The sequence below is a fragment of the Cebus imitator genome, unplaced genomic scaffold, assembly GCF_001604975.1.
Source record: "Cebus imitator isolate Cc_AM_T3 unplaced genomic scaffold, Cebus_imitator-1.0 Scaffold191, whole genome shotgun sequence".
NCBI classification, from domain to species: domain Eukaryota; kingdom Metazoa; phylum Chordata; class Mammalia; order Primates; family Cebidae; genus Cebus; species Cebus imitator.
Genome location: NW_016107506.1, coordinates 3,564,565 through 3,580,954, shown reverse-complemented (window position 1 = coordinate 3,580,954; position 16,390 = coordinate 3,564,565). Strand labels below are relative to the sequence as shown.

The following is a 16,390-nucleotide window of genomic DNA, read 5'->3' as shown; positions in this document are numbered from 1 at the left end:
AACAGGTCACCTACGCACATTCCTGCTCTACCCCCTTTTATAGTAAATTTCATATATTAAACCTGATTTCTTCCATGGCCTCCTATTTTCAGCAGAATGTGGTTCAGGAAGATGTATTTTCACCCTCCTGGAAATCAAACCAGTGCTTTCACAAACATTAAGTTTATATTATAAACTGTCTTTGCAGCTAACTCTGCTTAGAAGCCAGAATTAATTTCAATAAAAATCAGTTATTTTAAAAGGAAGTGCTTTTTAAAATAATGTTGACTTTGAAATAAAAGTTTATCATGTTAACTAACTAAAAAATTCAAATAGCAGATATATTGATTTAGCACCATTTTTTTAGCTGCTATTTTTAGACCTTGGGATTGATAGGTATGCAAATTCTTTTGTTCAGCTCTTAGGCAAACACAACGGTGTGGGGCAGAGCTAGTAACAGGCGAAGATGGCTCTTCAACACTGAAAGTCCAGCCTGACTGCTAGCAGGGACGGACCAATGGAAGCATCCAGTTATACTATGGTGTTCTTTTACCACCTCAGTGATGGCAGCTGGCTGGAGTCCAAAGTGTCTCAGTACTCCCAATCTCTGACTACTTTTTTCTCTTCTTTTCCTTGTTTTGCCCCACACATTTCTCCAAAGAAAATATTTAGGATGCGAAAGAGAGTATAGATAAAAATGGAATCAAAGAAGAAACTGTGATTATAATACAATAAAATATGTAACTGAATCTTACTGTGGCTTAACACACAACCAATAGTGCCAAAGATCATAAAACTTCTGTCTGCTAAAGTTTTATCTTTATTAAATGGCATTGACAGAGAAAAACTATAAGGAATAATTAATTTAAATAGTCTGCAAATAACTTAGCCAACATAAAATGATACAATATTTTATCTGATGAAGAAATCTAAAATTAAATATTTGTTAGATCAATGTTATCACAATTTGTCTATATCCTATCAATCCTTCAAATCCATATGAAATCATACTGTTTTAGTGAACTTTATGTATATCTTGTTTGTATCATGCAATTAATATACTATCTGCATATTCTTATTTCACATATTGATATCCTCCTGGTTGAAATCATTAAATAGCTCCACATTGCTTAACTACAGTGCGAAGCTAAAAATATAATATATTCATTTTTCCAAAGCTTTAGGCTTTTGTTTGCTTCATTCATGTTGTGTAATCTAAATTAGTATCTTCACTGTCTCTGTTTAATATCAACAAATTAGCAAGAGTAACAACCATGACCTCTCATAGTTCATAAGTAATAATTAATTCTTCAGTTCCTTCTATGGACACTTATTAAAGCCCTTTTACATGCCAAGCATGGTGCTAGATCGTGAGAATAAAAATAAGACCAGAACACAGGCTCGTCCCTCAAAAGCTCCCTTGTGAGAAGCCTTTCAGGTTTATTTTTAGAAGTGGACAACAACATATATTTTCTACCCTCAAGACTGAACAATAAAGAATAACAAAAAGAATTAAAAATCTAAGAAGCTCAAGACCCCAAAGACTCAACCATAACAGGCTAAATCGATATTCCTCTCCAGCAGCTCTCCCAGGATGAAATGTGATCACCTATTAATGCACTACACAAAATAAAAAGCCTCCATGCCATCTTTCATATCATAGGAGTTGATCCACACCCTAGGAATCACTTTAGATCCAACAATTTCTCAAGAGAACAAAAAGAATCAAGTTTTTTCCCCAGCCAATATTGGCTAAAAGATCTGATGATCAACACCGAACAAATTAACTAGAGTAAAATATCCTCTACACATGTGACTACAAAGACAAGGTACAAATTGTGAAATCTCACCTTAACATATTTTTAAAAAACCAAATGCTTTCTAATAACATGTAAAAGATAAAAGCATGATAACACACATCTCAGAATGAATTTAAATTAATATTAAATGCTATAAATACATAAAAATATTGTCTTAAAACTAAACCTCAAAAACCTATGAAATTACAAATCTATAACTTATAAATTCATGCATTTATAATGTATTGCTACTGCCACTCCCAAGAAGTATGCCACAATATAATTACAAAAACACAGAGAAAAATGTAAAGGCTCATACCAAAGTTATATTAAAGTTATAAGGGCTTAAAATTCAGGAATAATAAAATTTCTCAAGAACTCCTTTATCAGAGTCCAATTAATTGCTCAGCTCACCACCATTCCTTCTTTTCCAAAGCTTGAATATGAGCAGTTAAGAAAAGATGAGCCACATCAAAATGAAAGCAAACAAACTTCTGACTGTTAGAGCTTATACACAGGATGGCTGGAAACAGGATTGCCATGACCAGGCCCAAGTCAACAAAGCCCTGTTTTAAGGAGATTAATCTTTTTCTTCAGGCTTGAAAAACCCTGTGCTACGTCTGGGAAAATAACTACTCCGCCACCTTGATACTGGACTCTGTTTCTTCCAGACCTAAGATAAGACATGTTTTCTTATCTCCTCTGAAGAAAAGAAATGGCTTCAAAGTTCAGGAGACAGGTCGTACTGTAAGACCAATAGGATGAGAGGCCTTGTCAGATCACCTGACTTAGAATTAGTATGAGGAGAAAAAAAATGTACTAGACACTTCGACTCGATAAAAAATTCTCAAAATTAATATGTTTCCTCAGTAAATACATACCCTAAATGTCTTAAGTTTTAAGACTAAATATAACAACCATTTTTACATACCTATTGTATTATACTTCAGAATGCCATACCCCAGTATAAATTAACCTGCAGAAATCTTCTGCAAATCTTATCTGCATTTATATTTCAAGCCTGAAGGAAAAGACAGTCAAGGAATAGCTACCCTCTCAAACTAGTATGAGGAAAACTCTAATTAAACTCAATTGAAAATAATTTGTGGCTTTAAAGCTACTTCAAGTAATATTTACATATATAAATGTTATGTAAAGAGTTAAGCTCAGCAATGAGCAGAATTAGGAGTTTTAATATTAAATGTGTAAAACACTCTTAAAATGAAGATGGAAAACACTACATGTTTGTACAGGTCAACTAGAAGCCTCAGAGCTGAGCTGTGACATGAATTCATTCTATTACAGTGGCTGAGTTATTTAACCTTTGTGTGCATCATTTTCTCATAAGAAAATGGAGTAGGATTAATCATCAAGAAGGGTTCTTAGCCTAGAGGTGTATCTCATCAAATGAGCTGTGTGCAGAGGAAGAATATTTACAGTAACACGTTTCAGAAAGAAGTTTCCAGTATTACAGACCTACTGACATGGGTTGATTCTTAATATGTTTTCTTTAACTACTAACAAGTGTGCAGCATGCTAAGCTAGTAAAGAAGCAGAAGCAAACTCTATCCCTGGCTCTGTCATAACCTCATTCTATCCAAAGCCAAGTCTATTAATCTTTCTATTTCCCAGTTTCCCTAAAAACTGTGCAAGTCAGTGCCAGAGAAATGACAAGGATGTGTATGAGCTAATGAGAGAATATCCATCAAGCCCTATGATCCCAGAAGAAAGCACCAGAGGAACACAAATTTGATTAAACTTCTAATGTTCCAATGTTAATAACCTTAGTAGAATTGTTAAGGAATAAGTTGGTGTGGATAAGGAAGTGATTTTTTTCTTGACCTCCTAATTTTGTGTATGTAATTTATTCATCATTTATGCATTTATTTATTCATCGATTCAATAAGATGAGTATCTTTTATTACATACCAGATACCCCATTAGGCAATGGTGAAATGAAATGACATAGTCCCAAACCTCATGGGATATGCTAAAGAAACATAAATGAATTGGAGCTGTCAGTATATTAAGACAGCTTAGTAATCAATCTCAAAATATATAATTATAAATTTTATTACAATATATGATTACAAACTCTACAGGAATAAAAGTAGACTGTTTTGCTAGAAAATAATAGTGGGGAACAAAATTTCGATTGGGTGCTTAGAAACAGTCCAAGGAAACTGAGATATGAGCGATGCATATTAATCAAATGGGTCATGTGGGAGGAAAAGCACCGCAGCCAGAAGGAACATCGTATGTGAGGGCTTTGAGCGGGAAATTGGTGACATCTTCCAGGAAATGATTGGTGAGACAGAAGGATATTGAGCAAAGCAGGGAGGATTATCAGGAGAGATCTGAAAGGCAATCAGACCCAGACCCTGTAGATGTTGGTTAGGGCATGTTGAGGTATTGATTTGCCATTCGTAGTGCAATTGGAAGTCGTTGAAGGATTTTAACATGGAAAGTGAAATTATTTTATTAATGTTGCAAAAAAGATTAGTTGCTGTATAGAAATGCACTGCATGCAAAGTGAGCCCATGTAGGAAGCCAACTATGGGAGACCTATTTGGGTGCACTGCCTAGATCCTCTTTACAGGGCCAGTGCCCCCCTCTCATAGCCACTGTGGGTGATGGTTGCTAACTGCTCACACCTGAAACCTTTCCCAGGGACTCAACCCAATTGAGAAGTGTTGCTTTAATCCATTTTAGAGCATGAGAAGCCAAACTCCTTTACCTTAAGAGTGAACAACTCTGCCATGTTGCTCATGCTCCAGAACCTTCCCTGTGGATCAGGTTAAGGCTTGAATATACTTGAAACCACGTACTGAATTTACTCCAGCGATGGAGGTAGAAGTCAAACTGAAGTAAATCAGAGAGTGACTAGGACGTTAAAAAATAGACAAAACCCGAGAAGAAAAGCAGCTAAGTAAAAGAATAGAAACTGGATGAGAATGTGAAGCCAAGAAGGGTTTTATTAGTTGTTTTTATGTTATTTTTAATTTTTTGATGAAAGGTGACCAGGGCACATTTGTAGGCTGATGAGCCTGCTCTACCTGAAAAGGAGAGGTAAATTTGCTTGAAAGAGAATAACCAAAAAGTGCAGACTTTAAGGAAGACAAGACGGCATCTGAAGAGCATGAAGAAGGATTGGGTTTTGATAGGAGGGGTGACATTTGTACCCTTTTAACAGGAGGGCAGGAGGAGATGCATGAAATATCCCTTCTCTTGCTGAAGGTTTGTTGATTTGGTGGTATGCAGATGGGAGCATGACCCATTGATGGTTTTTACTTTCTAATAAAGTAAGATGTATGCTTTTCAACTGAAGGTTGGAACGTTTAAACTAATTTCTGTGAAGAGTAAGATCATGCTGTCGTTAGAGAACCACAGTAGAAAAGCCAGTAGTCTTGGGTTCCTACTTGAGATCAGTGACCATGAATTTTCAGTTACATCAGAATGTTGATGTCCATGCTTTTCTTCAGCCATTTTTAAATACAAGGGTGCAGCATAGAGATGGAGGATTTTGCACTAAGGGTTTGAGTTTTGCCAGGCCAGTTAGAAATTGGGGTGTGAAAGTTGAGGGTATCTAGAAAAGAATGATCATAATGGTAGAGCCTAGATTTTAAGCTAGATAAGAAAGAATGCTCAAAGAATTGTTACACTAAGAATACTTGAGTTTATGAGATCAAAAAATAAAGGAGGAGGGAAAATAGATGTTGGAATTTTGAAGGTGGTACAGTTTCTGCTAAGATTGGTCTAGAAGTGGCCACAGCAGTTGTACTGAAGTCAAAGGGGAAGCATAGAGTGGGATAGTTTACTAAAGCTGCTCTGTATCATACCTTTGGTTCACACAACACTGGTACTCCATGGTCCACCAAAATCTGCCAAAAAACACAAATTATCTTTCCAAAAATATTTAACCATCATTACATTACAAAGCAATCTGGATGAGTAAAGTGTACTAAGTGAAATGCAAATATCGTCCCATTTTTCCCTTTGGGGGAAATGTACTTCACATCACAGAAATATTGGTTTAAATAATGTTCTAAGAACATATTCCTTTTGCTTTGTTTTTTAGGGCTTAATAGTACTAATGTGGCCTTGGACTTCTCTAAAGTCAGCACAAATGATCAATCAGCATTTCACTGATTGCTTAATTCCTCCTTCTCTACATAAGAGGGGGAAAAAGCCCTTGCAAAATGTGTTTGTTCTGTTTGTTATTCTGGACAAAGCCGATAACGAGTTGCAGCTGCTGTACAGAGTGTACTGCTTGCCGAGGCCATTGCTTTAACTTATAGATAGAAAGGAGCAGCCAGAGATGCGCCTCGGGCTGAAGCCAGTGCTGCAAATAGGACAGCACTCTCCAGCTACAGTATATGCATTTCATTATCCAACAACTTGGTCTGGAAGGACAGTTTGATTGGCCAGGCAAGAAATTCAGACAAAGAGACTTAAATATCACAACTCAACTAAAAGAGCTCTTCTGTTTTCTGACCTGAGAAATTCACTTCTATCAGTCTCAGTAACAATGCTTGTAATATTAGGTGATGCTTGTAATATTAGGTGTGTTCAGAAACACATGTACCTCTGGACAGAGTGCACCCCTGATGATCTGAGTCTTGGAGCTATGCCTCAGGCTTCACAATTCCTAGTGTGAAAGCTGCTTGTATACCCAGCCCTCCATCCAGCTGGGTTTTGTCCTGCTTTTCTTGTGTAACTAATGACTATGAGTCAAAAAGATGGATCAACTACTTGCCCTTGACCATTAAATAGGCGTTTAAACTAAGCCAACTAAGGAACAACATCGTTTCTCCATTTCGTGATATCATTTTCCATTTGTTCCTAGATTATTAACTAGGATGTGAAGAAAATAATAGTAGTCAATATTATAAAGTTTAAAATAATACAAAGTAGTCAATATTATAAACAGAGGCATATTTCTAGACTGGAACAATAAAATAGTAGGCTTCTATATTTTATTTGAAAAGGCTCGACATTACCCACTTACTGTTTGTGTGACCTTGAGCAAGTTGCTTGAACTCTGAACCTCAGTTTCTTCAGGTAAAAAATGGGAATACACCTGCTATGAGGTTTGTTGATGGAATTTAAATAGAATGAGTTGTGTAAAATGACTGGCGTTAGTAAAGAATTATCTCAGTGACTCGAGTATAAATTGGTCTAGTCACTTTGTAGCACAACTTGTCATTATTCAGTGAAATATAAAATGTGCATACCTTATAGCAATTATATTTTTCAGAATGTAACTCAGAAATACTAAAACATGTGCACAAAGTGATAGATACATACATAGAAATATAGATATTCATTGCAGCATAAGTGAACCAGTGGGAATAACATTTAAATGCATGAATATTCTTTTATCTTTTGAAATTCTTTTTACTGACCTTCCCCACAAACTCACCTATTTCTTTTGGGTAGTTTGGAATTATTACAACAGGAAAAGAGAAAGAAAAAGTTAATATTTATCTTCCGGCAAGGCAATGGGATTTTGCAGTAAGAACATAGTCTTAACAAGTTGATTTAATCAGGGAGAGGGAGTTCTTTAAATTCTTATACTGCTTTACCTTATAACTCAATCTAGAAGATTCAGATTATATATGCATTTTTCACATCTGGTGAAGTGATAGGAAGAAGAATGGAAACACAGAAGTCAGATCAGCGTCCTTTCCACATCTACTTTCAACCCCTGATCCAGGACCACTCTTTAAGGAAGTAAAGGAGTAATGCAGCAGAAATAACAGCAGCAGGCCAGCAGATACATATTCCTGAGACAGGGCCCATGGCATTCAGGGCCTGGAAACTGGGGACTCAAAATAACCCAAGTCTCACTGTGACAACACAGAGGTTCTGAGAATACTGGAAGAATTAAGAAGCCTGGTGACAAAGTAGAAAATCACTGCAGGCAGGTCATTACAGTCAAGGGACACATGACTGGACCCCATAACACTCCAAAGAGCAGATGGAATCAGCACAGAGAGCAGACCAGCTCAGGTGCTCTGCAGATATCAAGGAGGACTCAGAGGATACTTCATCGATCTGAGCACTCTTTCCTTCTGCACCATCAAATCATGTAAACAAACAACCAGAGGCCATCTTCAAGAGGAACAGGAAAAGCAGGTGAAACTTGGAAAAATGGAGCAAGTCAACCAAACAAGGACAAGAGTATCTGGAGTACTAAATACAAATACCTAAATGGAGTATTTAGACTGCAGCATTGGACTCAAGACAAAATTTACCAGAGTAGACTCAAGTTTAGTTCTTGGTAGGTAAAACAGAGGAGATCAGTTATTTAAAAAATAAATTAAATAAGGTACTATTTTGCACATTTGAGCCTACTGTGGATAATTCCAAACTTGCTTGAAAATAATCAATACAGATTATTACAAAACACAGTATGCCAATTTGTGGAATACCTTGCAGCAGATGAAAAGATCAGAGTAGATCTCTATACACTGAGAATAAGAGCAAATACTGACACAGCATTTATTATATCACAGGCTCTTTTCTGAGTGCTTCACAGGTGTTCTCCTTGTCACACTTCAGCAGTCCTATGAGGCAGATTCTGTTGCTATTCCTATTTTACATATGTGGAAAGTGAAGCACCTAACTGATCTTCTTGAGGTTCCCTTATGAATTAGTCATGAAGCCTAAATAAAAAGAATTATAAGGCATAGCAGTGAGTGAGGAAAACAATTTATATAACAATATACACAGTAAAATATCAATAAAACATACTATGTAACAACCAGTACTACAATTTTTATCTGTAAGTGACTAGGAAAAGGTCTGAAAGGGTATTATCATATTAGTAATAAATTTCTCCTCTGATAGGGGAATTTTTTTTCCATAGGAATATCTTAGCCTTATTTGTAATATTTTAATTTTTTTACATGGAGAATATGGCAGTACACTACTCATGTTACTGAAATTTGATAAAATGTATGAAGCTAAAAATGGTCACCTATAAGTATGATAATATATATTTACTTTCTGCTTTATCTCCAATATGTTTACAATACAGAAATTATAACAAAATGCAAGTAAATGTATTGGATAATGTTAAAAGTTAATAAGTTGCACACTATAGCCCTACCATCCCCACTGATGTCAAAGGGCTAGTTTTTAATTATGCAATAGTAATTAAATAGGGATCAATGTCATCACCAAAAAAAAAAAAAAAATACAGAGATTGCTATTTTAAACAAGATCGTTTCTATTTTAAAAAGAAAATGAAGTAAACTATTAAAATTAAAATGCATACGTATATTATTTTAATATATTAAATAAGTTTAGCTAATACAAAATTTAGTTTTCCTGAGTTCTCTTGAAGATCTCAGGCCCGACCTCCATTCGGACCTATTTCATGTGATCTGTAACATACAAATGTAGAACATTTCAAATGTGGCCTTATAATTATGTGTGTATCTGCATAAATATTGAAAGAAATAAGGATACAGGCTTTATTATAATAGGTAAAAAATAGGCCCTTATAAAGTTTATAATGGCTTTTAAAACTTGAAGAACATATTGGAACAACATAAAAAAATCTTAAAATGGCATCTTATTAATTTTGAATTTCATTTTATAATTATACAATCTGTATTCCTATTTCAAATCCTGCCACAAACAAACAAAAGTGGCTAATGTAGAAAAGATAATGAATCATTCTGTGCTCCCCAAAACCAGAAGGATTGAAGAACCCATATTTTACAGGAAGATAATCCCTTGCTAATTACCAGAAAAATGCAGTTAAGAATTACATGGTTTTAGCATGATACCTTATCTGTATAGCAAAGGATATACACATATATACAAAACATATATTTAATATCATATATAGCTTATAGTTTTATCTAACACAGTGTTGTTCTTTAGCTTTAAAAGAATTAGTAGTATTGGGAAGTAGTATGGAAGAGGAAACAGCACATGTCTTGTAGTGTAACAAATTACTTGAGTCTCTGAGCAAGGCCAGACTAAGCAAGTGCATCATCCATCAACAGTACCTGATGAATCATAGCATCTCTGATCCTAAAATAATCATTGCTATTTTATAATTCTCATATAAAATCCACACTGTTCAGGGAAATGTGGTGGCTTACTACAAATCGATGGTATGAGACATCCACCGTGGAATCAGGCTATCATTTTTTATTAAGGTTGCAATTGAACAGCAGTTGAACAGTACACCTGTAACACCTGGAAAGCATTCAGGTATGTCAATGCTTAATATTTCAGAGGGCTGTTTTGGTAGACCGTTACTTATGCTATTTACCTGTGGCAGACACACCACGGGAGGAGGATGGCAGTTCATGCTAGAGTGCACCAATCCATACACAAAGCCTTTACTAACCCTATGCCTGTCACTCCAACCAGACTGAATTACACAACTGTCATTCCTCCAGAACACACAGCAAATGCAAAAGAAAAAAAATTATTCACATGGAAAGAATTTTACCAATTATAGTTGGGTTTTGCCCCTTTTCTTATCACTAGCCCTTCTCATCATGAATTGGTTTGAAAATTAACCCCTTAGCAATGTACTGTAACTGAACCTGCTGATAATTTAAGGAAATAGAAATCCAAAACCCACAATTCATCTTTAGATAATATATAATATCATGCTGCAGCTTATCAGCATGTCAAAGTACAAAAGTTTAAGAAATTTCTATTAAAATGCATCTGGTATTATTAAGGAAGGAAACGGTGGTCTTTATATCTTTCTGGGTTTCTGGTGTGTTCATGAATATGATATAAATTCATCAGTGACTTTCAAATGATTATATTTCTAACATGTGAAACACTAAAATCACCACATGGGCTTCTTTCTCTTCATGTTTATTTATCCTGTATTATTTAACTTTAAAGAGTAATATAAATTTTTTTTAAGTTTTCCAGCCAATAATTTATTCTTATGTTATTTATCCCTTACTCTCATTTCTCTGTTTATGAATGTAAGATCTATCAGGCAAATTAAAGTGTTCTCTACAAAATTGTTATTTATGACAGCAAATATCCACAGTTGGTATTTGTAGTTCCAGTGTTCTTTGAAGATCTACTAGCAAATTTTGGATTACCAATCCATGGGGTTTATATCTAAAGAAGCACCTAAACACTACTTAAATCAACATACATGTATTTTAAACTACCCAGAAAAAATATTGAGGTTATTAGTAACTAGAGAACTGATTTTCTCTTTAAGTTAAGAATTGTCTGTAGTTTTAAAAAATTGTGTATACATAAAGTCATTTTATTTAATCTCCATGTAGCCTATTCAGGATAGATTTAACTCAATATGTGTACGATAACTCTGAAATAGACTTGCATTGGAAATGGCAGGATAATGTCAACAGACCTGAGCACGAATCCCAACTTGGTCACTTACGAGCTGAGTGAATCTGGATGTGTGTAATCTCTCCACATAAGTTTTCTCACCCTGCAATGAAGATCCTAATAGCACCTCTCTCATAGTTGGTGCTCACTGTAGATGGTCAATAGGTGGGCAGCAATCTGACTTGGAAAAGCAGGAGTTATGCTGCGTAGAACTTTACCCAATAATGAGGAAATTCCAATGTCATTATCAAAAAATAAAGAAGGAAAAAGGGAGAAGAGACTTAACTTTTTTTAAAGTGCATGTATTAAAAAAGATAAAGGGCTATAGCTGGGATAATATTTTTGAAATATTAACAGACGTATTTTCTTCCCCAGCAGTCCTTGTGTGTCCTCCCTTACCTGCTGAATCAAACACCAGAATTCCTTATTTCCAGAGGAGATGGTAAATACCTCAAAGAATCACATTATCATTCACCAACTTTGATCTTTGAATCTTTTTTAAAGTCAGTAGCTGAGACCAATCTGGAATGCTAGGCTTTCCGGTATTGTGAGAAAAAGGATTTGTGGATTCCAGTGAGCCAGAGCTCAAATGACTCAGCATAGTATTTATAGTATAAAACTTAAAGAAGGGATGAAACATGAGGTTTTTTAAATACTAAAAGGTAGATAGAAAGCTTTTAATGTGTGGAGGGTTTGGGAAGGGAACTGGGTAAGACAGACTAAGTCTATTGTATCATTCTGAGAGGGATAGATGACTAAAACCTGCTCTCCAAGCATAGCAAGAAAATACCACAAGCTTTTGGGAAAACCCCTCACTCAGCATGTTACAAAAGCAGCATGGCAGACATGGCAGAAAGGCCACCACAGAAACTGGGGAATGTTTTAGGCAGATGAGCCTGAAGAAGCCTCCTACAGTTTCAGAGTCTTCTTTCCACACAGAAAGCAGCCATAAGTTCTTGAGCATCCCCCGAGGAAAGCCAGGGAAGTGCTCAGCAGGCCTGCTACCTAAAGAGAACCAGAGTTAGGGCATGAGGTATACAGCCTGAACATCCAGCCCAGAGGCTAGGCAGGCCCATGCAGACCCAGTACACCAGATGCTACACATGAGGTCCACAAGCTGGAAGAGAACTGCTATGTCTCAGCAAAAGCCAGCAAGGACCAGAGAAGACCCAAGAAACAGGACACTCTTCCCCTCATGCCAGGATCACCTATAAGCCACCTGGTAACTTAGATCATCTATAAGGATAATCAAAGAAGGGGCCAGGAAGAGAATATAGAATTTGACTGAACAAAGTAGATGTGAATAAATTAAATTGAAGTAGCAAGAGTAACTGTTTTCAGCCAACTGGGGACTTGACATTGTTAAGTTCAGTAACAGAAAAAGAAAATGTTTCATTTCTGTATATATGAGTTATAACTGTAAATTTTAAACCCATTACAATATCTCATCAATTATATATTTCCATGTCAAGTAGATTCACTGAGAACTCTTCAGAATTTACGGCCTATTCCTTCTAAGATACTTTCAAGTTAACAAAAACATGCAATCAATGCTACAGACTGCAGTCAATAACTGCCACGGTGGAACAATCCTAGAAATGTACAAATCTGGCCTACAGCAATATATAGTGATGATTTTGAGGAGTTGTTACAGGAGTGGATAGTCATTTATCTTTCCAGAGTGAGTTTGCATAAAGCCGAAGAGAGATGAAGTGATTACTATGGTTCTTCCCCTTTCAAAGGTGCCTTTCATCCCTTTCCCAGCACAAGTGAAGATACACCAGAAGGGAGCAGAGCATCCATCAGTCACCGCAGGGCTGGTTGCACGCCTAAGCAACATGTGTGTCCGTGAGCAGCCCCTTGCAAGCAGTCTCTTTGCCATCGAAACACTGCTTATTTCCCCACAGGGTAATAATTCTTGACGCCTTTTAAGAAGCTGTGTGACAGCAGCAACAGAGTGCTGACTCATCAGAATATGTGGCAGGAACATCCAACATGACTCTATCACTCAAATTACACGTTGACTAATCAAGGAGCAACCAACAAAGGGCAGCTAAGGACACAGGCTTAATTCAACAATTCACTGATTAAACCAAGTGTGGAGAGTTCTAGTGGTTGGTTGCCCTGTTTCTCAGCGGCTTTCCTTTGAAGAGATGCAGGAACAAAAGATAATTTCTGATTACTCTGAAATGAACTTGCTCCTGCAGTTTTATCAGTGGTTATTTGATTAATCCTTCCTGGTAGGCCACTGTCTGGTGCATGATCCCTCAGGTTCCTTCCAGAAACAGCTGTGGCAGATCATCCAAGAAGCCTCTAAGTCACAAAGCTAGGAAATATTTAAAGTAACTAGTTTCCAGAAAATATGAGTTTCTATTGTTTCACAGAGTCAGATAAAAAACATGTTACCACTGTTTATAGCCCAATGAGTCTTGATATGCACAGCCTTAACTGGTACAAATATGTTCTAGGAAATGCATTCCTTTGTGAAGGTTGTAGTTGAGAACACAGACTCAGAGCCTGACTTCTTGGTTCATATTCTGGCTCCAGCACTTACTAAATGAGTGAACTTGGGAAAATTGCCTGATTACCCTCTTTGTACCTCAGTTTTCCATCTGTATTAATAGAATAATGATATTATCTATGTCATAAGGTTGTAGTGAAGGTTAAATGCGTGATTTCTAGACAGAGTGAATGCAACGTTGTCTAGCATATAATGTTATGGAACTATTAGCTACTACTTGCTATTGTTATTGTTGTTATTTTTGCAATCTCAAGACTCTATTCATGGGGTTTCAGATCTCCCAACCCATTACTGTACCTATATTTAACCCTTTAGAAAATGAGAAACCCTTTCCATGGTCTTCTTTGAGTCCACACGACTCATCCATATGAAGCAGTATGGGGAAGACAGTGACAAGCCCCTCCAGATGGCAATTCCCTGTGCTTCATGGTCACACTACTCTCCAAGAAAATATTAGACCTGTTAAGTGACTTTCCTCCCCTCTCACCATTGCTCTTCCCCACATTTCCCAAGTTAATTGGCTCCTTGTTCTCATGGTATTGTCCAGTGCCCACATTATCTTGATAACTGAGGTTAATTCTTGCAGGATCACCTTCTTGAAGACCTATTTAACCTAGGAGACCTGGTCAATCACAATCAAAGAGTATGATCTTTAAAACTGAGTACTGTGTCCTATCAAAACTTTAAAAATATTTCCCATTTGGACTATGGGTTGGCTCTCTGTCCAGTTGGTAGATCTGCCTACCAGATATAAGGCACTGTGAAAAGAAACTGTTTTGTTGGCACTAAACTCACTGCTAAACACATATGTTTATTTAGAAATAGTTATTTCCTAAACCAAAGATTTTTTAAAAAAGATTTCAAACTGAGAGAGCAATTTAATTTAATAGAGCAATTCAATACTTTGACCATTGGGACATATACCACTACAGGAAAATTTAAAGCATTTGCGTATCTTTCTTGACCTAAAAAACTTTAATTAAAAAAAAAAAAGAAAAAAACAGAATAGCTATCAGCTATTGCTATTCTTATTCCATTGTTAGTCATCACTGTAGTCCTAAGAGGATACAGCAGAGAAATAGAAAAATCTGCTGTTACCTCACATTTACATATGACTGTTTCAAAACAAGAGAGTAATTTAGAATTTAGAACTGCTAAGTATAAAGCCATTCATTTAGTAGTTTATCAGGTGCTCTCTCTCTCTACTCTTCAGAATAATTTTTGATCTAATACGTTCCAAGCAACATATTCCCCTTCCAAATAGCTCCAAGGTCAAAGACTAATTAGCCTTTTCTCTTGAAATTTGGCAATGATACAGACCTTGTTGCTTCACTTTAACGTTTGGAGCTCTCTTATAACCCTCCAAAATTATTTAAATATGCTCCAAAATGCCTCATAGTTCTTTGTAATCTGGTCAAGACTAATGAAACACTTATTATGAAAATAGAAGTTTAAATTCACTGCAATTTACTACAGGAAAGGTGAAACGCTTAAGCTTTCACCCCAGTGTCCCTAAATAAAAACCATGTTGCAGAAATGTAGTGTTAAGCAGAGACCTAACTTTAAAAGAATACCAAAGAATTGTGGGATTTTCAGAGTTCACAGTACTCCACATCCTTGGAATAAAGTATCATGTGAACCAATCAGAAAATCTTACTCTCACTGACTTAGAAACCTTGAGCTACTAATTTAATGTGGGAGTATACATTTTTCCAGCAAAAATAGAAAAAAACTATGCTCAAGGTATTCACCTCACAAGAATAATGCAGTCTGGAAAACCATGTGCCACACAAAGAAACATAAAAAATACTATCCATGTGTACCTAAATTTTAACACCCAGGAGATCCTACAACCTAGCTAAAGTTTCACCTCATATCAAGGGCAAATTATAATCTTGTTTCCAAATCTTTTTTGGTGGTGGATTGTAAATAATCTAAGCACATCATCTGTACAAAGAGCATTCTACTATTAACTCCTCCCCATAAACGACCTTTACTCCTGCAGCTCAAAGTTACCAGAAATTCTCTCCTCCTTTTTGTCTTTTCTCTTTGGGTAGGCCAAGTAAAACAGAGCTGGTAGGCATAACCTCCTCAAATTTGAACAAACACTTGAATGCAAAGCTTTGGGTTGGATTGCCTCATTAAAATGTTCCCAATTGATTACTTTTATTGTTCAGTTTTTCAGTAGGCATGGAATAATAACTACCAAAGAAACAGAAATCCTAAAATAACTAGTAAATCACTTGACAATTGAGAGACCATTACACGATGCTAAATAGAAACCACAGGAGCTAACGGCTGGCAGAAGAGTACTGTTCAAAATTACAAACTGAGCAGAGAATTATCTGTTCTGCAGAGCTCGTACTTTTTTCTCCCCATCTTTGCCCTCTGTGGCTAAAATTGATTCCCCAGGGTTTTCAGCCCCAAGGCCATGATCTCTCAACCTGCACACAAGTTGTGCCGTCTGTCATCATTTTTCCTGTATTAGAGATCAGAAATTTTAAGTCACGTCCTGGAGAGTTTTCAAAACTTGTAATTTTGTTCAACTGATTACATGGTAAGAGTTTTTAGGGCAATATTATTAATTTGTCAAAGTATTTAAACAAAACTTAAGAATAAAGATTTTTTAAAGTTTTCTTTCTCATGAACATTTTTCTAATATTAACTAAGGCAATTGTTGTCCAAGCTTATTGTGCATAGCAACTGCAAGGAATGATTATTAGAAATGCATATTGTCGGG

General features: G+C 36.1%; 1 protein-coding gene across 4 annotated transcripts in view; it reads right to left on the bottom strand.

Moving 5' to 3' along the window:
* Positions 1-16,390, bottom strand: part of CPS1 (carbamoyl-phosphate synthase 1) — a 149,172-nt gene that overhangs the window by 125,076 nt on the left and 7,706 nt on the right. Inside the window, exon 1 of one of the 4 annotated variants that reach the window (XM_037745103.1) lies at positions 2,452-2,469. The exons of 1 other annotated variant lie outside the window; for it this stretch is intronic. Coding sequence is in view for 1 of the 3 variants with exons in the window: in XM_037745102.1 (XP_037601030.1) it covers positions 2,193-2,198 (6 nt within the window). In the remaining 2 variants the exon portion in view is untranslated. 2 more of the 4 variants (XM_037745102.1, XM_017546812.2) reach the window with 2 other exon arrangements.